The sequence below is a fragment of the Leuresthes tenuis genome, unplaced genomic scaffold (genome assembly GCF_036924035.1).
Source record: "Leuresthes tenuis unplaced genomic scaffold, fLeuTen1.0.hap1 SCAF_5, whole genome shotgun sequence".
Lineage (NCBI taxonomy): Eukaryota > Metazoa > Chordata > Actinopteri > Atheriniformes > Atherinopsidae > Leuresthes > Leuresthes tenuis.
Window position 1 is genome coordinate 11,505,549 of NW_027325359.1, and position 21,497 is coordinate 11,527,045.

Below are 21,497 nucleotides of genomic sequence, written 5' to 3' on the forward strand. Positions count from 1 at the left end.
TGATAGTTGTGCTTGTACCCTCTGTGGAAGTTGTTGGTGAAGATGGAGTTGTCGTTGGTGTGGTTGTAGTCATTGTGGTTGGGGTAGTTGTAGTAGCTATGGAAGAAGTGGTTGTACCCTTTGTTGTTGTTGTAGGAGTAGTTGTAGTTGGGGTAGCCGTGATTGTTGTGGTAGATATAGTTGTTGTGGTTGGGGTAGTCGTAGTTGGTGTGATAGTTGTGGTTGTACCCTTTGTGGTCGTGGTTGGGGTAGTTGGGGTAGCTGTGGCTGATGTGGTAGATATAGTTGTAGTCGTTGTGGTTGTACTAGTGGTAGTTGTATTTGGTGTAGGTTTTGTTGAGAAGGTACTGTTAAATATTTGCGATTGAGTTGACATAGGCGGACCAGTGACAATGGTAGAGGTTGTTCCAGTTGTTCTTGTAGTTTTGGATAAGGTTGTAGCTTTTGTGGTTGTGGTAGTTATATTTGTTGTGCTTGTACCCTTTGTGGTTGTTGTTGGTGAGGATGGAGTGGTCGTTGGTGTGGTTGTAGTCGTTGTGGTTGGGGTAGTTGTAGTAGGTGTGGAAGGCGTGGTTGTACCCTTTGTTGTCTTTGTAGGGGTAGTTGTAGTTGGGGTAGCCGTGATTGTTGTGGTTGATATAGTTGCAGTCGTTGGGGTTGGGGTAGTCGTAGTTGGTGTGATAGTTGTGCTTGTACCATTTGTGGTTGTTTTTGGTGAAGATGGAGTAGTTGTTGGGGTGGTTGCAGTCGTTGTGGTTGGGGAAATTGTGGTAGGTGTGGAAGGCGTGGTTGTACCCTTAGTGGTGGTGGTTGGGGTAGTTGTAGTAGCTGTGGAAGGCGTGGTTGTACCCTTTGTTGTTGTTGTTTTTGTAGGAGTAGTTATAGTTGGGGTAGCCGTGATTGATGTGGTAGATATAGTTGTAGTCGTTGTGGATGGGGTAGTCGTAGTTGGTGTGATAGTTGTGCTTGTACCCTTTGTGGTTGTTGTTGGTGAAGATGGAGAAGTTGTTGGGGTGGTTGTAGTCGTTGAGGTTGGGGAAATTGTGGTAGGTGTGGAAGGCGTGGTTGTACCCTTTGTGGTGGTGGTTGAGGTAGTTGTAGCTGGGGTAGCCGTGATTGATGTGGTAGATATAGTATTAGTCGTTGTGGTTGGGGTAGTAGTAGTTGGTGTGATTGTTGTGCTTGTACCCTTTGTGGTTGTTGTTGGTGAAGATGGAGAAGTTGTTGGGGTGGTTGTAGTCGTTGTAGTTGGGGAAATTGTGGTAGGTGTGGAAGGCGTGGTTGTACCCTTTGTGGTGGTGGTTGGGGTAGTTGTAGCTGGGGTAGCCGTGATTGATTTGGTAGATATAGTATTAGTCGTTGTGGTTGGGGTAGTCGTAGTTGGTGTGATAGTTGTGCTTGTACCCTTTGTGGTTGTTGTTGGTGAAGATGGAGAAGTTGTTGGGGTGGTTGTAGTCGTTGTGGTTGGGGAAATTGTGGTAGATGTGGAAGGCGTGGTTGTACCCTTTGTGGTGGTGGTTGGGGTAGTTGTAGCTGGGGTAGCCGTGATTGATGTGGTAGATATAGTATTAGTCGTTGTGGTTTGGGTAGTAGTAGTTGGTGTGATTGTTGTGCTTGTACCCTTTGTGGTTGTTGTTGGTGAAGATGGAGTAGTCGTTGGTGTGGTTGCAGTCGTTGAGGATGGGGTAGTCGTAGTTGGTGTGATAGTTGTGCTTGTACCCTTTGTGGTTGTTGTTGGTGAAGATGGAGAAGTTGTTGGGGTGGTTGTAGTCGTTGTGGTTGGGGAAATTGTGGTAGGTGTGGAAGGCGTGGTTGTACCCTTTGTGGTGGTGGTTGGGGTAGTTGTAGCTGGGGTAGCCGTGATTGATGTGGTAGATATAGTATTAGTCGTTGTGGTTTGGGTAGTAGTAGTTGGTGTGATTGTTGTGCTTGTACCCTTGGTGGTTGTTGTTGGTGAAGATGAAGTAGTCGTTGGTGTGGTTGTAGTCGTTGTGGTTGGGGTAGTTGTAGTAGGTGTGGAAGGCGTGGTTGTACCCTTTGTTGTTGTTGTAGGGGTAGTTGTAGTTGGGGTAGCCCTGATTGTTGTGGTAGATATAGTTGTAGTCGTTGTGGTATGGGTAGTCGTAGTTGGTGTGATAGTTGTGCTTGTACCCTTTGTGGAAGTTGATGAAGTTGGAGTAGTCGTTGGTGTGGGTGTAGTTGTTGTGGTTGGGGTAGTTGTAGTTGGGGTAGTTGTGATAGATGTGGTAGATATAGTTGTAGTCGTTGTGGTTGGGGTAGTTGTAGTTGGTGTGATAGTTGTGCTTGTACCCTTTGTGGAAGTTGTTGGTGAAGACGGAGTGGTCGTTGGTGTGGTTGTTGTCGTTGTGGTTGGGGTAGTTGTACTAGCTGTGGAAGGCGTGGTTGTACCCTTTGTTGTTGTTGTAGGGGTAGTTGTAGTTGGGGTAGCCGTGATTGTTGTGGTAGATATAGTTGTGGTCCTTGTGGTTGGGGTAGTCGTATTTGGTGTGATAGTTGTGCTTGTACCCTTTGTGGAAGTTGATGAAGTTGGAGTTGTTTTTGGTGTGGTTGTAGTCGTCGTGGTTGGGGTAGTTGTAGTTGGGGTAGCCGTGATTGTTGTGGTAGATACAGTTTTAGTTGTTGTGGTTGGGGTAGTCGTAGTTGGTGTGATAGTTGTGCTTGTACCCTTTGTGGAAGTTGATGAAGTTGGAGTTGTCGTTGGTGTGGTTGTTGTCGTTGTGGTTGGGGTAGTTCTAGTAGGTGTTGAAGGCGTGGTTGTACCCTTTGTGATTGTGGTTGGGGTAGTCGTAGTTGGGGTAGCCGTGGTTGTTGTGGTAGATATAGTTGTAGTCGTTGTGGTTGGGGTAGTCGTCGTTGGTGTGATAGTTGTGCTTGTATGGTTTGTGGAACTTGTTGGTGAAGTTGGGGTTGTCGTATGTGTGGTTGTAGTCGTTGTGGTTGGGGTAGTTGTAGTAGGTGTGGAAGGCGTTTTTGTACCCTTTGTTGTTGTTTTTGGGGTAGTTGTAGTTGGGGTAGCCGTGATTGATGTGGTTGATATAGTTGCAGTCGTTGTGGTTGGGGTAGTTGTAGTTAGTGTGATAGTTGTGCTTGTACCCTTTGTGGTTGTTGTTGGTGAAGATGGAGTAGTCGTTGGTGTGGTTGTAGTCGTTGTGGTTGGGGTAGTTGTAGTTGGAGTGGAAGGTGTGGTTGTACCCTTTGTGGTTGTGGCTTGGATAGTTGTAGTTTGGGTAGCTGTGGTTGATGTGGTAGATAATGTTGTTGTTGTTGTGGTTGGGGTAGTCGTGGTTAGTGTGATAGTTGTGCTTGTACCCTCTGTGGAAGTTGTTGGTGAAGATGGAGTGGTCGTTGGTGTGGTTGTAGTCATTGTGGTTGGGGTAGTTGTAGTAGCTGTGGAAGGCGTGGTTGTACCCTTTGTTGTTGTTGTAGGAGTAGTTGTAGTTGGGGTAGCCGTGATTGTTGTGGTAGATATAGTTGTTGTGGTTGGGGTAGTCGTAGTTGGTGTGATTGTTGTGGTTGTACCCTTTGTGGTCGTGGTTGGGGTAGTTGGGGTAGCTGTGGCTGATGTGGTAGATATAGTTGTAGTCGTTGTGGTTGTACTAGTGGTAGTTGTATTTGGTGTAGGTTTTGTTGAGAAGGTACTGTTAAATATTTGCGATTGAGTTGACATAGGCGGACCAGTGACAATGGTAGAGGTTGTTCCAGTTGTTCTTGTAGTTTTGGATAAGGTTGTAGCTTTTGTGGTTTGTGTAGTTATAGTTGTTGTGCTTGTACCCTTTTTGGTTGTTGTTGGTGAAGATGGAGTAGTCGTTGGTGTGGTTGTAGTCGTTGTGGTTGGGGTAGTTGTAGCAGCTGTTGAAGGCGTGGTTGTACCCTTTGTTGTCTTTGTAGGGGTAGTTGTATTTGGGGTAGCCGTGATTGTTGTGGTTGATATAGTTGCAGTCGTTGGGGTTGGGGTAGTCGTAGTTGGTGTGATAGTTGTGCTTGTACCATTTGTGGTTGTTTTTTGTGAAGATGGAGTAGTTGTTGGGGTGGTTGCAGTCGTTGTGGTTGGGGAAATTGTGGTAGGTGTGGAAGGCGTGGTTGTACCCTTAGTGGTGGTGGTTGGGGTAGTTGTAGTTTGGGTAGCTGTGGTTGATGTGGTAGATAATGTTGTTGTTGTTGTGGTTGGGGTAGTCGTGGTTAGTGTGATAGTGGTGCTTGTACCCTCTGTGGAAGTTGTTGGTGAAGATGTAGTGGTCGTTGGTGTGGTTGTAGTCGTTGTGGTTGGGGAAATTGTGGTAGGTGTGGAAGGCGTGGTTGTACCCTTTGTGGTGGTGGTTGGGGTAGTTGTAGCTGGGGTAGCCGTGATTGATGTGGTAGATATAGTATTAGTCGTTGTGGTTGGGGTAGTAATAGTTGGTATGATTGTTGTGCTTGTACCCTTTGTGGTTGTTGTTGGTGAAGATGAAGTAGTCGTTGGTGTGGTTGTAGTCGTTGTGGTTGGGGTAGTTGTAGTAGGTGTGGAAGGCGTGGTTGTACCCTTTGTTGTTGTTGTAGGGGTAGTTGTAGTTGGGGTAGCCCTGATTGTTGTGGTAGATATAGTTGTAGTCGTTGTGGTATGGGTAGTCGTAGTTGGTGTGATAGTTGTGCTTGTACCCTTTGTGGAAGTTGATGAAGTTGGAGTAGTCGTTGGTGTGGGTGTAGTTGTTGTGGTTGGGGTAGTTGTAGTTGGGGTAGCTGTGATAGATGTGGTAGATATAGTTGTAGTTGTTGTGGTTGGGGTAGTTGTAGTTGGTGTGATAGTTGTGCTTGTACCCTTTGTGGAAGTTGTTGGTGAAGACGGAGTGGTCGTTGTTGTTGTCGTTGTGGTTGGGGTAGTTGTACTAGCTGTGGAAGGCGTGGTTGTACCCTTTGTTGTTGTTGTAGGGGTAGTTGTAGTTGGGGTAGCCGTGATTGTTGTGGTAGATATAGTTGTGGTCCTTGTGGTTGGGGTAGTCGTATTTGGTGTGATAGTTGTGCTTGTACCCTTTGTGGAAGTTGATGAAGTTGGAGTTGTTGTTGGTGTGGTTGTAGTCGTCGTGGTTGGGGTAGTTGTAGTTGGGGTAGCCGTGATTGTTGTGGTAGATATAGTTGTAGTTGTTGTGGTTGGGGTAGTCGTCGTTGGTGTGATAGTTGTGCTTGTACCCTTTGTGGAAGTTGATGAAGTTGGAGTTGTCGTTGGTGTGGTTGTTGTCGTTGTGGTTGGGGTAGTTCTAGTAGGTGTGGAAGGCGTGGTTGTACCCTTTGTGATTGTGGTTGGGGTAGTCGTAGTTGGGGTAGCCGTGATTGTTGTGGTAGATATAGTTGTAGTCGTTGTGGTTGGGGTAGTCGTCGTTGGTGTGATAGTTGTGCTTGTATGGTTTGTGGAAGTTGTTGGGGAAGTTGGAGTAGTCGTATGTGTGGTTGTAGTCGTTGTGGTTGGGGTAGATGTAGTAGGTGTGGAAGGCGTTGTTGTACCCTTTGTTGTTGTTTTTGGGGTAGTTGTAGTTGGGGTAGCCGTGATTGATGTGGTAGATACAGTTTCAGTCGTTGTGGTTGGGGTAGTCGTAGTTGGTGTGGATGGCGTGGTTGTACCTTTTGTGGTTGTGGTTGGGGTTGTCGTAGTTGGTGTGGAAGAAGTGGTTGTACCGTTTGTGGTGGTTGTTGGGGTAGTTGTAGTTGGGGTAGCCGTGATAGATGTGGTAGATATAGTTGTTGTCGTTTGCGTTGGGGTAGTTGTAGTTATATTTTGACACATGACAACACATATCTGTTTCTTCTCATCAAATATGGGTTTATCTACAGGACATACTGGATAACAGCCTGAAAAATTTACAAAATTCATGTCAAACCATGCAACATTTTTTGTGAGAATAGAGGTGAAAGAAGATGGCCTTAGTTAAATTTTTACCCTCAAGGTTTGGTATTGGGTTGCTACAAAGTCCCTCTGGATTCAAACATGTCTTGTAGCAAGGTGTGTGGCAAGGCTTATAATGCCACTTGCAGTCATCAAGGTTGTTGTAGTAATCACAAAAAACAGCTGGAAAGGAATGACACAGGATGTCATTTAGAAATTAAAACTTACATTCAAATCAATTTTTTGTATTAAGAGAAAAGTACTGACAGATAAGGATGAAGGGAACTGATGTACAATTAAAATATATTTTTTTCAACCATTTGTAAGACTAAAGTATAGGTAAATTAAGGTTATATTGCATAAACAGGAAAACATACATGAATGCGTTCACTGATGCAGATTATGTGTCGTAATATTTAGAAATGTTATCCACAGTTCGTCTCATTTCTTTATGTCATATATTTTTTTTCAAAATTGAACCGAGCAAAATATTTGATGTCACTATAGTAAAAGAAAAGTAATCTTCTGTTACTTCAGAAACTATTCATGCAGGTTAACTGTTGCATAGTTTATTGCTTTGTTAATTCAGTTTGAAAGGCAAAAAATGTTTTTTACATCAGTCTCTACTCAACTCATAATGAAAAAAATTTTTGCAAAACCTTTCAAACACTCATTGTCATGGCCAGGTATGTTCTTTTGCTTTAATAATCCACAAAGGCTAACTAATCTTTATCAATAACTAGTATAACTAGCTGCCTACAAAAACCTGCTTGGAGTTTTTCAGATTGCATTAACAAATCAACAAAAGAAAACTGAGTCAGTCGGTGCTGGCATCTTTTTTCTTTTTTTTTTTTTTTTGCTGATGTGGTGTGACTGCTTCTGACAGTCATTTGGTGGTCCAGCCATGTCCTCACTTAAATACAGCAAAAAATCTGAAGATGGTGCCTAAAATATTCCTCCAAATGGTGTTTGGAAGGGTGTGCCAGAAAGAATGGATAAACTGCATTTGTTTTCCAATTTTTTCAAAATCACGCCAAACTGAACTGGACTGAACTGGACTTATCTTACATAGATTATCCCTGATTTTTTTACAAATGCATAAAAGAATCCATTCACTTTTATGTGCTGTCCTGGATTGTAAAGCAAAGTTTGATGATGATAAAATGGTGGATTTAATGATTTCAAATTAGATTTCTAAATTCAAGTGAAAAAGTCTAACTGAAAAGATTTTCCTATGTCTGTGTTAAAAGAAGTTGCATTTTGCTGTGGCACGGTCTTGTGTCAGAAATGTTTTAAATACCTCATTTTCATCTATAGATGAAATAGTTTACTTACGACAGATGTCTGGAGTTCTCCATGTGACACAGACACCAGCCTCATTACAAGCTTGAGCGTAAGCTGCAACTGCTGAGCAAAAACACTCACAGTCTCCTCCAGTGTCACAGGTACATGAGTCTTTAATGCAGTTTTCAAGAAATGGGCGGTGATTTACCTGTTCAGTCATTCAAAAGTGATCATTCATTTTTAACAATGAGTTTAATATCTTAAATGAGACGACTTCACAGTACAAACACCACCTACTAACCTTTTTGCGGCATTCTTTGAATGGATCATCAATTATGATTTTGCACATCATTTTTGCCCAGTGATGTCGTTTGTTTGACACATCACAAGTGTCAACGGTCTCTTCCACATCTGGGCAAGAACTGGACACTTTCCAGCTGTTTGCAAACTCTAACGCATTACTCACAACCAGCTGACCCTGGGTGGTGAAGTCGTTCTGTCCATCTCCATCAAAGTTTCCACACAAGCCGCATACGTTGCCCTGTTCAAACAGAGGAGTCACTAAGTCATTGGCAGAACTGGACAAATGGAAAAGTGTCTCAATGGAAGTTTTATTAATGTTGCTGTACATCGGTGCCACTGTTGTCACGTACCACTGGGTGTAATAAAAACAAACAAAAAAAGCAAACTGACCAGAGTACAGGTGAAACACAATGTTATATGTATGGAAACATCTGAACTGCTATTGTAAGAGATTTCAGTTATGCTCATTAACTGCTACTCACGCTGTGCTGTGGTTCCAGAAGGATGTGAACAGCTGTTTTGCGATCCCAGATCACTGCCAGACCAATGTCAGATTCAACCACAAGGTACAAACCAACCCTCCTTATTCTGTATTCGATCAGCGGGCCATGTTCCAGATCCTCCTCTTCATATTTACCCTTTGATAGTTTGATTTCTTTTCTCTGTAATGGAATGGGGATAGCTGCAGTTTTTTGCTACTTAAAGAAGTGTTGAATTTTATAGTCCTGCTTAACAGTTTGGGTACAAAAAACCTGTCAACCTGAGGTGTTTGTATCTGGTCTTACCCCGAGTTGAATTCTGACAGTTTTGGAGCAAGTAGTGCCTGTAGATCCGCATGGTACATTTTCTGTGGTAACTCCAAAGTTTTCCTCAACTGTTTTATTTCCACATTTATTCTTGAAAGAAAGGCATTCATTAAACATCCCGGATGACATTTCTACAAATTGTTATTTGAAGCAAACCTCACCTGTACCAGTTAATAATACAGATTGGGACAGAAAGGCTTGACCATAAATAAGATTACTATGTAACTTGTAAAGAACCATCTTGTACTTGTCATTTCTGTATTGCCTTTCATATTCCTCATTATGAAACTCAATTATTTCAAAGTAAATTTTTCAAGCATCACAGTGTTTCTGTTACATTGTTACAAGAGTCTGACTGCACGTAAGTTAACCATGAAAGCCAACTGTGTCCAAAATCATGCCCCTCATCTACTGTTGCTCCCCGCTTACTGTTTGCCATTTTGTCTGAATGTCTCAATACTCCTTAAAACTTTGCAATTTGATACATTATATAAATGAGAAAGTTGAGCGACTCAGTAGTTCTTCAGTGATGATGCAATCTAATGAAGATTAGTAAGTGTCCAAACATGCCATGAAGCGAGAAGCTGATGAGTGAACAGGGGGATGATTTCAGACACAGCCTGTCAGTTGGATGATTTGGGCTTGCACTTATTTACCTTCAGAGCAACATAAGAACAGTCTCCTTGAAACCCATATGTTTGCTGATCAAATGTATTGTAGTGGCCACTTCCATAAATAACACAGGTCCCTGGACATCTTTTCTCTGTGCACTTCCATGTCCCACTTTTGCAGGTACTAGATTTATCAGAAATGACAAAATATATTACAGTCTTTCAATGCGTTCGGTGTGCAGGCTACTATGATTACTGTTTGCTGCTTTATAGTATACATTAGATTGAAACATGGATTTACCAGGTGTTACACTGTTTTTTAATTTGTTTTCCAGAGGAAAAAAAAACACCATCATGCTGACACGGACACTCGCTTTCCTTCACGCAGGAACCTCTGCCATCATCGAGGAGGCCAACAGGACAACGGCAGCCAGACTCACACTCTGTGGAGTCCTGAGGAGGAAGAAATATCACAATGATAGAAAAGGAGAAAAGTGACAGTTACTGACAATGTTATGAATTAGACTTAAAAGTGGCCTTGAAACTACTGTCTGGATGTGTGTTACAACACATGGGTAATAAAAGTTATTAATCAATTTCAGAAAAAATATATTAATCTCTGATGATTAAAACTGAGTGAACAACAGAGTAATCACAGCAGCAACAAAGACTCACACAATCATCGCTGTCCAGATTTAAGCAAGCTCGAGTACATTGCAGTCCAAGCTCTCTTGTTCCTGCACTGGAACAGTTGAAGAACACTTTTGGAGATAAACATGCTGTAAAAAAGGGAGACACTGTTAATATGCTCAATATCAACCAATTAAATAGTTCCCAAAGAAGAGTAAAGAAACAACAAACAAGCTGACCTGATGAGCGGCTTCTCCAAGAATGGCAATGAAGCATTCCATTGTTACACACACTAGAAAACATAGTCAAGAGAAAAACGAAAAACATGAGTAATACATTGATAAAAGACCACAAAGTGACTAAATAAAGTAGTTTACTACGCCATTACAATCATGTTGAATCCACAGTCATGGATAACTAATCTAAAGCTCTCAACAGACTCACCAGTGCTTGTCTTTGATGTTGATGGACTTCCCTGGCTTAATATAGACTCCGTCGTGATAACAGGAACATTTTGCCATGGGGATGCAAATGCTGTGTTCATTAAGATAGTAACCCTTAGCGCAGGAGCAGCCATCCACAGGCAAGAAGTCGGAGGAGCAGATCTTCTGCTCAGAGCTCAGTGATTTGCAAGTCAGCTGGCATCTCTGATGTTTGTAAGAGAAGACCTGAGACGCTGGGCAGTCCTTTGTGTATTTATCTATTGCGTGGAAAATATCAACATGGTTATTTAATGGATTTATGACTTACGAAGAGAGGGAACAGTTGATCAGACTCCAGAAATCATTACTCATTTGTGCCACAACATAATCAAACTCTTACCGCACACATTTTCTCTCCAGTCTGTCAGGAACACTCCCTTTGCTGCACAAGCTCGAGCATATGAGGAGAATACGGCACAGAGGCAGGCCTCGCTCTTCTCACAGTTACAGCTAGAATAGGTGCACCGCTACAGGAAAAATCAAATACTTTTACAAAACGATAGTCTCATTAAAGTAAGAGACAGCATGACAGAAAGGCCTTGCTGTACCTTGTAGTACATCTCAGGATCCACCAATGAGCGGCACTGGGAGAATGTACTGTTTGGACTTAGGAGCAAGGCACACCAGTGTTTGGCATACCGCTCTGAAAAAGAACAGTCATTTAATTTGTCTTGAATTTAGCTGTTGCACTAATTATAATGCAATCAGGGCATAAATTAGTGTTGAATATATATGTTGATGAAGATTCTCAGTCATCCAAGTCATAGTAATCATAGGAGCTTGATTAAGGGAAACTCAACTTCTTCTTGGATCTTGAAAACGTTTCATCTCTCATCCAAAAGGCTTCTTCAAGTCCAGTTTCCCTTATTCAAGCTCTTATGATTCGTGATTAATATACCACATTTGACTACCAAAAAATAAGCAACCACTGCTGGGTACCATTTTCCACACTGAGGGAACAGGGGTCATCCAGTCTTTCCTCCCTGTCTCTGCACATGAGGTTCGCCTTCCAGGAGTTACTGAAAGATGTGGCAGTTCCCTCCACAATCCCCTGAGGAGTCTTCATCTCATCAGACAGGATCATGTTGAAATTCCCGCATAAACCTGAAGAATGCAAATATTTCAGAATTGAATTAGAATAAAACAGAATTAAGGATGTTGGTATTTACAAACATAGAATTTTTTTTATGTGAGAAGAAGAAAAGAGCAAAACATGTTTGCATTTTCTATTGGACTTTAATTACTATAGTTATGCTTGTTAAGTGCCTGTTAAGTAAAATATATATTTTCTGCTACTCATCTACTATTTATTTACCAGAGATTTACCAGAGATTTACCACAACTGCAAGCTAATCAAGACAACTATATAGAGCAAGATTGTCTTGTTCCTTGTGGGGGTCCAGAGACATTTACAGGCCGTGTGAAATCTATGACCTCACAAGCATGTTCTGGGTCTACCTTTGACCTCCTACTAATCAAATGTACACATTTTGTTTAATTTGTGAGAGTTTCTGAATTGACAGCCAAATCTGAATAACTGCAGTTATTTTATTCAGATTACATAATCAAAGCCTAACAATAAGTAGTAACTGAATGTAAAATTGTATCAGTATGTTACTTCCAACATGTTTCAAAATGCTTTTGCTTGTTAAGAGAAATGTAAATCGTACCTTTTGTCTTTGCTTTGTAGCTTTGTTCCAGTCTGATGTAGGCTTGCATGATGGGGACATGCTGGATCAGAATTTGCAACCCAAAACTGCTCTGGAGCAAGATATGGAAGGATGAAGCCTCAAAAATGCTGATGTCTTCTACGAATAAAGAGAAATGCAAAGTGCAAAAGATTATTTTCTGAAGTCACAAGCTAAGAAAAAAACCCTTTGAAATCAGAGTTGCTTATGGTTTCACACACCTGAGTGGTACGGCAAGCTGATAGATTGCATATTCTGCTTAACTGTGCCATCATGGGAGAACATTAACACCTGAATATACACAGAATTAGTCAATAGAGTGTTGCAGGCATCAGTGATACCGTTTAACAAATTACTATAGTTTTTAACTCACATTGTTTCTGTCATTTTTCAGCAGGATTTTAAGGGTTTTCAGGCAAGTGTCAAACTGCTGGTGTGCACATGGCATCAACTGGACCAGGATGGTAAACTTTGGACTTACACCATCCTAAAATTTACATAGTAAGAGCACAAATATTTATTTTTCAATCCGAAGATTGTACACTGAACTTTTTGCCACTAAACTCTACATTGTTTATTCACCTTGCTTTCCACTTTAGCCAGTGTGTAGTAACAGTCTCCATGAAAGGTGTAAGTTTTCCCATCAAATGTGGTGACATGTGAACCCTCTTCAACTGCACATGTAGCAGGTGTTTCAAGACTCACACAATCCCATCTTCCCTCGAAACATGTACTGAAAAGAAAAAAATAATTCAAGGAATAAAACACAACAGCTTACTACTTATAAAACACTCTGTTTACACTGTGAAATGCTTGACTTACCAATTTTTTTGACCCTGTCGGTAAATCTCTCCAGAGTTATAGATTTTGTGATGCTTGCACTGACATTCTGACTTATTAATGCACCCTCTCAGCGAAATGTCATCAAACACAGTTCCTGAAGAAGAAGGTTTTGCTTTAGTTTAATTACTGTGAACTATAGGTGGTGTTATTTGTGTTTCACAAGACAAGAGAACAAACCAGGTGGACAGAAGCAGCCGTCCATTTTGTGGTCTTCACACAGTGAACTTGTGTCCTTAAGTTTGCAAGTATCCATGCAAGGTGAACCACTCTCTTCATAAACCATGTTGTACGGACACTCCTTAGCTGTAATGATAACCAGCATGATATTATTAGAAATAAGTGGCTGGAAGTGAGGATTCGAGTGAATTATTTAACAGTATATCAAGCGTGAAAAGTGCTCATATCTGACTTTTCTTTATGCAGATTTAAATGTGTATTTTTATTTTCATTTACTTACTTTTGTTTTAGCTCTTTCTTTCATTCATTGACCAGCTGAGTTGCTTTTTGATGACATCATCATGATATAATCTCCACACCATGTATATCATATCAATGTGAAACCCAACAAGAGAAAAACTATTACAGAAAACTAGAGAGAATCTTACCACAGAACTGAGCTGTCCTCCAGTTTGGAGGTTGTCCTCCTGCATGAGAGCACTGTCGAGAGAACTCTGACAGTGTACTGCAGACACAGAAGTCATTTGTACTGTTGGCACAGCCACACATGTCCTGTGCACAAGCCTTGATGTAAGCTTCAGGGTCAATCAGTTTTGTACAAGAGCTCCAAGACTCTGAACGAATTTTTTTGTCACAGATGGTTTCCTAAAAGGATTACGGGAAGGGAAACAGAGGCGAGTTATTATGTTATTACTAATCACAACATCACTATTGCAAAACTGGATGATAAACTCACAAACTCTTTGCAAGAATCCAGCACATTCACAGCCTCCACTGATTCATCTTCCTCTTCAAACGGATCCTCACAATCATCATTAGGGCGATGGGTTTTTTGTTTGTTTCCAAACTCAATTGGGCTGATTTTGCGACCTGTTTGTAGTCACTTCATAGAGTCAGAGGCTAGATTACTGAAGAAATGAACCATTACAAAATTAATAAGCATACATACCATCATGAATGAACTCATTGGAGACCCCGTTGAAGTCTCCACAAAGTCCACAAGTGCGGTTTGCATAGTCATTTTCAATTTCAACCTTAAACACAGAGCAAAGGAGTCTTAAAACTATTTTAACAAAACATTTTACACATATAGAATATTTAAAAGGCCAGCACATCATCAATGCATGCATTACAATCTCCTCATAAAATATTTTCAATGGTGACTAAAGCGTCGACAAATTATTTGTTTGTTCTAGATAAAGAAAATTAACTGAAGAACCGTCACCAATATTTTATGATCAATTTTAATTTATTCACAAGCTTTTCACAAACATAAAATTTTAAAATGTAATTCTATCACAAGAGGTTTCCAGTTATGTCGTGATAAAAGAAAATTAAGTTCCAACGTCAAACCCTACAAAAAATTTGTGCATCACAATTGTTGTTTTTACCATGACTGCGTCATCAGTGTTCCACATGACTGTTATTCCAACTTTGGACTTGAGCTTGATGTAAATGGCATTTTTCTCCACCTGTACCCCTCCTTTGTGGAATGGCAGTGTGACACTGGTTAAAAATGAATAAAAATATTTTTTAACAGTGATGAGCCAACGTCAGACTTGTTTCCACGCGATATATGTTATTGTTTTTTACTTACTGCTGATCGTTGACAGTAACCAGACTCTTGCTGAGGTGGAATGAAAGGTCATTGATGGTAACTCCCACATAACTGACTGTAGAATTTCCATCATTTTCTTTCCTCTTCATGTGCACTGAAAACTCCTGATAGGACTCATGGCAGTCAGAGACCAGGTTGTATTCACACATACCAGGAAACTGGTACACTTCACCATCAAAGGTCTTGAAGTGCTCTCTGCCCCACATGCTGCAGATGCTGCTGACATGGTTGCGAACTGTGAAGCAGAAAATGGAAAAAACAACAACTTTGCATCATAAACATTTCTTCACCCGCAGAGACTTCAAAATATGAACTGTACTATTTAATATTTCTTGAACATTATTTGGAAGTCAGTACACAACTGACTTGGAGACGGTGGACATACATAAGTTCCACACAGTCACAGAGAAAAACAAAAAGTTTGAGAGAATCTAAGACATTTCTTACCCCGTTTGGCTTGGATATCAGCAGCAAAAGCAAAGAAACACAACCACACAACACTCCACTTCATTGTGCTACAGTGGGTTTGTTCTACTTGAAGCAGATGATCATGAGAGAGACATGAGCCAGGCTTTATATTCGTCATTATTTTGCTCCCACCCTTTGCTAAAGCACAGGCGTGGAATATTTGACCTGAACAGATATTTGATACTTGTCACACTTTGAATAGTTATACACTGTATTTGCTTAATCTTACAATTCTCTTAATTAAACAAGCAGTTCTGAAAGGCCCTTCAAGATTATATGGCAATGCTGATGTCTTCATTGGTGCTAGGTTTACAAGTAATAACTAACATCCATGTTTTTGGAATGTGGGAGGAAGCCAGAGTACAAAGAGACAATCCCTGCGTTCATGGGGAGAACATGCAAACTCCACACAGATGGGTTGAGGTCTTAACCAAGAACCCTCTTGCTGTGAGGTGACAGTGCTAACTACCACACTGCAATGCAGACTACCTTAACCAGACACCAATCAAACTTAAGAATCAAAACATTGCATTAGGGTTAGTGTCCTTGTGAACATTTTTTTAATGAACTGACCATTTGAACTTTAAAGGAGACATGCCTTTTTTACAAGTCCATACAACGTCTTGTCTTAATTAAATATCTGCAATAAGCTTTATCACATAAATATCACAGAAAATATTGTACAACATATGACTGTGGCCTGAGTTTGCACTTGGTGCAAAGCCTTTTATGACATTAAATAAAATACTGTTGGGATTCACTTAATTTCCACATTTCCACCACGGGTTTTCCAGAAACTGGGCTCTTTAGGAGTCTTGTCCTCAACCACAGGAACCAGGCACTAAACAGTGTTCTGAGAATGAAATTTCTCCCACATATAGGACAGTGGTAGTAATTTAAAAAAAAAAGTTGTATGGCAAAATATGGGAGCAGAATTCTCTCTTGACTCTGTAACAGTAGAGCTAAATAATCAATGATTAAGGTAGTCATTGTGTCACAGATGTCACAGATGTGGAGTCTGTACCATTGAACTTTGTGTTGTTTTGCAACGTTATTATTAGATGTTTTATCATAGCTTTGGCACATGACAGTGAAATTAATTTAATTACATCAAAGCTGTGCTGATTTTTTGTTCTGGAATATGCATATATATACTTTTTGGTCACCACTACGCTACTGGTCTTTTATTTTGTGCAAGAAACAAGCTGCGACAGTATTGTCAGTTAATCACACCCACTCTACTGTCAGGGTTTGCAATGGAGGCGAAGGAGGACCCAGATGCAGACATGGGACAGGAGCCAGAAGGAAACTTAAGGGGTTTATTGCAACATAAATAAAAATCACAGCAACGCTAGAGCACCACGAAACTAAAGAACTAGAAAACACAACAAACACCTAAGAGAGAAATAACAAAACTAAACTGTACAAAACTCAGAAAGCAGAACCATGGTGACGCAGAAAAACATGGGCTGCAGATATTGTTGAAATGACAAACCTACATGTGTCCATAGATCAGTGCAAACTCAGTAGGTTATCTCTCTCTTCAGTGCTTTCTATTTTATTTGTAAACTTTTTATTTTTCCCAAGGCAAGGCAAGGCAAGGCAAGGCAAGGCAAGGCAAGGCAAGGCAAGGCAAGGCAAGGCAAGGCAAGGCAAGGCAAGGCAAGGCAAGGCAAGGCAAGGCAAGGCAAACCAAGGCAAGGCAAGGCAAAGCACAATACCTTTGCAGACATTACTTTTTTTTGGTACTTTATGATAATTACTATAGATAGAATAGAAATAGAAGATAGAAAAATACTTTATTCATCCCCCAGTAGGAGAAATTCAAAATTTGTCAAGTAGTTCAATTTTTTTTTCTTTTTAAAAAAAACATTTATAAAGATTGTATATTAGAACAATAACAATAAATTAATACATAAATACATTTGAGAAAAACATCAAAGTCAGCAATCACTGTTATGGCTGTGGGGACAAAGGACCTCCTGAACCTCTCAGTCCTACAGCGCAGTGAGATGAGCCTCTCATTGCAGCTGATCCTCTGTCCTGCCAGGATGCTGTGGAGAGGATGCTTATTGTTCTCCAAAACAGAATATAATTTCCTCCTCATCCGTTGCTCCACCACAGCACTGAGAGGGTCTAGCCTTCTGCCTACTACAGAACCAGCCTTTTTTACCAGTTTGTCCTAATCACCTACAGTTTTTGTCAGCATAGAACGGTGCACTCTCAATGATAGCGTGATAAAACATGCACACCATGTCACTGCAGACATTGAAGGACCTGAGCCATCTCAGGAAGAAGAGATGGCTCTGGCCCCTCCTGTACACTGCTTCTATGTTGGCAACACTCCAGTTTATTATCCAGCACCACCCCCAGGTATTTGCAGGTCTGAACAGTCTCTATCTCCACTTCATCAATGCAGACTGATTGGCAAGGAGTTTTAGATCTCCTGAAGTTCACCACCAGCTCTTTGGTCTTGGTAGTGTTCAGGAGCAAACAGTTATTTTTGGTCCAGCCATTGAAGGACTCTACAAGATCCCTGTACTCCTTCTCCAGTCCACTGTGCACACATGTCACATATGATATAGATATGGTATATAGTATGTATTAATATGATTAATATGATATTAATATTAATATGATATTCAAGTATAGTATTAATGTATTTATTGACGTATCCCATAGGGCACAAGGTTTAGAACGTGTTTATATTGAGTCTATAGATTATATGCCATAATATGTCAGAATTAACTTTTGGTAAAACACTTGATAATTGTTTAAGATTTAAAAAAAAATTGAAATTATGAACATTTTTGCCTTCATAGCATATTTCCTTTATGGTGATGCACAGTTGCCTAACTCTCTTCATCAATATATGTACTGTAACATTAGCTGTTAGCAGAATGAATAAGACGTCTGGTTTGGGGACAGAACCTTCCCATAAAACATGTCAAGCTGACACTATCTACGTTTTGTGTGCTGTAACAGCACACTAATGCAAACAGAAACTATTGGTCCAACACATTTCAAACAAAAAGCCTTGTGAGCTTAGAATTGCTGATATCTATGTTGGTGTGTGTAAAGGGAGTTTCCTAAAATATAGAGGCTCCTTGCCCACATAGTAAACTTGATGGGTATCTTTTTAAGTGTCTGAAATATGAACAAAAAGTTGGACATCTCGTAATCAGAATATTCAGAATAAAATGAAGGTGGTAGTTTTTCTTCAAATTGTTCTTTTGGACATAAGATTACTCATGCTAATGCAGCTATGTTAATATAGAATTTAGTTTAAAGTCCGGTTTCAATGTGTATTTGACCCACACAAAAATATGGGAAATCACAGAGGTGTTGGGTAATTCATTCACCACAAAGTTCTTGAAAAGTGATAGAAAAGGGGAAAAAAAAGTCAGTTCTATAAAATTTAAACAAACATAATAAAGATTTCTTAAATATAGATAAAAATATAATCAAACAGAGGAAAGCTAAAAAAGGATGGCATATACTTTTTGACACATTTTTGTTATACTATTATGTTAATGAATGAACTGTTATATGACGCACTATTGTTTATATTGCTCTCGTCATATGAATATATTTGCGGAGGATTAGGGGGTGTTAAATGATATTGTTTCAATATAGATAACATCTTCAACAGTCCTGCTTGTAATCCACACCAGGTCGGAATTATTTGCCAAAATGTGTGTCCTCCTTAAATAAACACATTGCATGCTGCTACTGAGAAATGGACTTTACTTCCTTCTCCGTCACAAGCCATGTTTGCCCTTGGAGGAGCTCTTTCCTGAGTAGTTAGTTGGGGGACATTCACAATAACTTCATATCAAGAAATCAAACTTTAGAAAACAGCATGTCAAGCTTTAAAAAAATCAAATGAGCTGCTATATGTGGGCCTGCATGATCATCCACACCGAGAGTGATCAGAAACCTCCAAACCCACAGAACTGCTTTAGATAATGGAGCGCTCTAATGAACCATCATTATAGTGGATCATTTTTTATTAAATTATTAATTTCATTTACAAATTTCTTATGTGTCTCTATGTGTTAACTTTGTTCTATCTCGAGCAGGTTTTTGCTGTCAGAAACATCATAAAGAATTTGTGAGGACTTTCAGTGTCAGGTCCGGTACAGTTGCTTTGTTTTCTTTAGCAGCTCTTCTTATCAAGCAGCATGTTATTACAACACTTCATGAAATAAAAATCAGATTTTTCCCTTAATATCGGCTTGAAATTTTAATTTTCTTTTGACATCCTGAGATCCTTGTTTTTTTTTTTTACTTTCAGTTCAGGGTGAGAAAATGGTGTTTGTGATAAGCCTTAATCTTCCACATAGCCCTTTAACGGATGAGGTTAATGTTGATCTGAACTGACTGCTGTGTGCGACAGCTGTGTCATGTACATTGGCCTGAACCTCTTTGACCTTCCCAAATCTCTTTTTTGCCTTCTGTAACCCCATGTTAATTCAAAGATTTAATTTATAATGTAGAATACTTTCTTTACAAGGTGTCTTTCTTTCATTTTTCATAAACACTGAATCAATGGGAGTTCATGTCTAACATCTCCAGAAACCTGCATGATGATCTCTGCGTGCTGTACGAAGGTGAAAGCTGAAACTAAGCTAGGATGAAAGCAAACCTGAGCAGGATTCACTATTGCGAGGTAATCTGGCTCATCTTTGTTTGCTTGCCAAAGTATTCTGTCTGTCCTCGTCAACAGAACTGTAAAGAGCATGCAATGCACAAAAGAGAAATACACCATGAAAAGCAAACAGAGACACTGCAGTGACTGTTTATTGACTCTTGAGATACAGAGTAATCTTATGAAACAAATTCATTGTTTTGTAACGCCTAATGATAAAGCATGCTAACTTCACTTCATATTTCCGCAAATACAAAACAAGAAATGTCTAATCTTTTAAAGTAGAGTCTATTATTCAGAGAGTGGATTTAAAAAAAAATCTTACCACATTGACAAGATGTTACAAAATGTTTCATAATTCGGAATTTTGTGAGATGTTTGGGAGTCACAGTTTGGCAGCAAAAAAGAACCACATTGAAAATATTTGTTTAATAGTATTAATTATAATAACATATAACATAATATATGTACAACATTAATATTTGTCAGTTCTAAATCATGTTTGAAAAACAATCATTAATTAATTATTAACCTCTTATGTCTCATAACCACCCCACTTACTTAACAATAGAGAAAAACAGAACATCTGACTGTAGAGTAGTTTGCAAACAAGCTTACTTACAATTTCAGCAGCTTTGTTTTATTATCAACTGATATGCGTCAAAATGGGGGTTTTGTTGACCCTAATCCTCTTATATCTTATATCTCATATCTTATATATGGATGTATAATAAACTATTTATTAATTTTTCAACTTATTAAAATAGCTGAGTAGTACACAGTCTGCTTCTGCTTCTCTTTCATATATTATTGTTTATATATATATGTGTGTGTGTGCATATTATTATTTTATATATTGTGTGTCTTTTGCAAAATAGCCTACCTACAATCCATAACATATATCACATACCAGAATTTTCTATTACTGTTAAGCCTACTATGAAAATTAAAATATGCCGAATCATGTGTCCGGTATCATACCTACATGTATGATATTTGCAGAAAAAAACCCTGTGAAAATCAGTTTTGTATTCAGTGAGTTATGATTGTTTAAATGTACTGACACTTCATTGCGCTGCCAGACAGATTAAATTGAGTGGAGCGGGTGACCGGTCCAAGATGGTCGTCAGCGTCAATAGGCAGTAGTGTATGGAAGCGATTCATAACCATAATTCAAATTAAAATGCATTTGCAGAAATGCTTTTTCAGTTTAAAATGTGGCTGCATTATTTGACTCATAAATTTAATTAGTAATCAATCATCCCATTTGCATTTAAATTTTCTTCTTCAAGAGTGCTCAAACTTTCACTTAATTAAAATGAAAAAGAAATAGACATTTGAGATTTAATTTTCAAAATATACCCCAGCAAATAGATAATGCTGAAGCAGGAACGTAAACCCCCGTTCCATGAATGAAGAGCAGACATAACTGCCCGCCCGGTTTCTTCATGTCTGGGGGATTGAGGGTGTGTCAGCCCGGTTGGGACATAGAAGGGAGTGCCGCTGATCGTTTAGTTTGGGAGCCGCTGATCTATGTTATAAAAGTTATTTTTAGTGACAGTCACATCAACAATGATCAGGTTATAACTTTGGCACAAAGCATCAAATGGCAACAATTAATAGTAATAAGGAGTCTGCGACATCAAACCGTTGCTTTGCATCCTCCGACGGATTGTCTGGTGACCCATGCGTAACAGCTCCGCTATTTCCTTTATTTTTAAACCATTTAATAAATAGCTTTCAATAGACTCAAACGGATGTTGATGGTTGGTCGTCCTCGTCCCATTTGAGGCTCCACAGCATCCAACCATTCCAGGACTGAACAGAGGTTTACTATGGCAACCTCATTAATGTGTAAATCTGTGATGGCAGAGTATGCAGCCAAGCTCTATGACTTATTCTACTTGGCCACGGGCATCAGACCCAGATATTATTTGATTCTATCAGCTCAGCTAATTCTAACAGTGTTTGCACAATTTGAGGGAGTGCCATGATCTGTGATGCGTCCTCTAAAGACCCGGCAATTCAATCAATTTCTCGTCACATTTGCAATGTAATGCA

The 21,497-nt window shown here is 39.7% G+C and overlaps 2 protein-coding genes across 2 annotated transcripts; both read right to left on the reverse strand.

Annotated features, from left to right (window-relative positions):
• Positions 1–797: 797 nt before the first annotated feature.
• Positions 798–5,251, reverse strand: LOC140306533 (uncharacterized; the record flags this gene model as incomplete). Its single annotated transcript, XM_072385139.1, has 4 exons — positions 798–1,072; positions 1,189–3,659; positions 3,793–4,108; positions 4,225–5,251. Coding segments are annotated over 4 exons (4,089 nt in total), but the record flags the coding sequence as incomplete, so codon positions are not given.
• A 1-nt stretch (position 5,252) lies between these two features.
• Positions 5,253–14,863, reverse strand: muc2.1 (mucin 2.1). The gene is made up of 27 exons (XM_072385140.1): positions 14,765–14,863; positions 14,297–14,552; positions 14,091–14,205; positions 13,649–13,733; positions 13,436–13,569; positions 13,128–13,344; positions 12,700–12,825; positions 12,502–12,616; positions 12,262–12,412; positions 12,053–12,166; positions 11,901–11,970; positions 11,662–11,796; positions 10,931–11,095; positions 10,540–10,634; positions 10,332–10,458; positions 9,954–10,209; positions 9,749–9,801; positions 9,555–9,658; positions 9,181–9,332; positions 8,925–9,063; positions 8,248–8,358; positions 7,945–8,124; positions 7,461–7,700; positions 7,211–7,367; positions 5,930–6,058; positions 5,614–5,841; positions 5,253–5,497 (listed from the first exon to the last, which is right to left on the reverse strand). Exons 1-27 carry the CDS (start codon positions 14,826–14,828, stop codon positions 5,253–5,255), a joined length of 3,963 nt encoding a protein of 1,320 aa, XP_072241241.1. The 5' UTR covers positions 14,829–14,863.
• Positions 14,864–21,497: the final 6,634 nt, after the last annotated feature.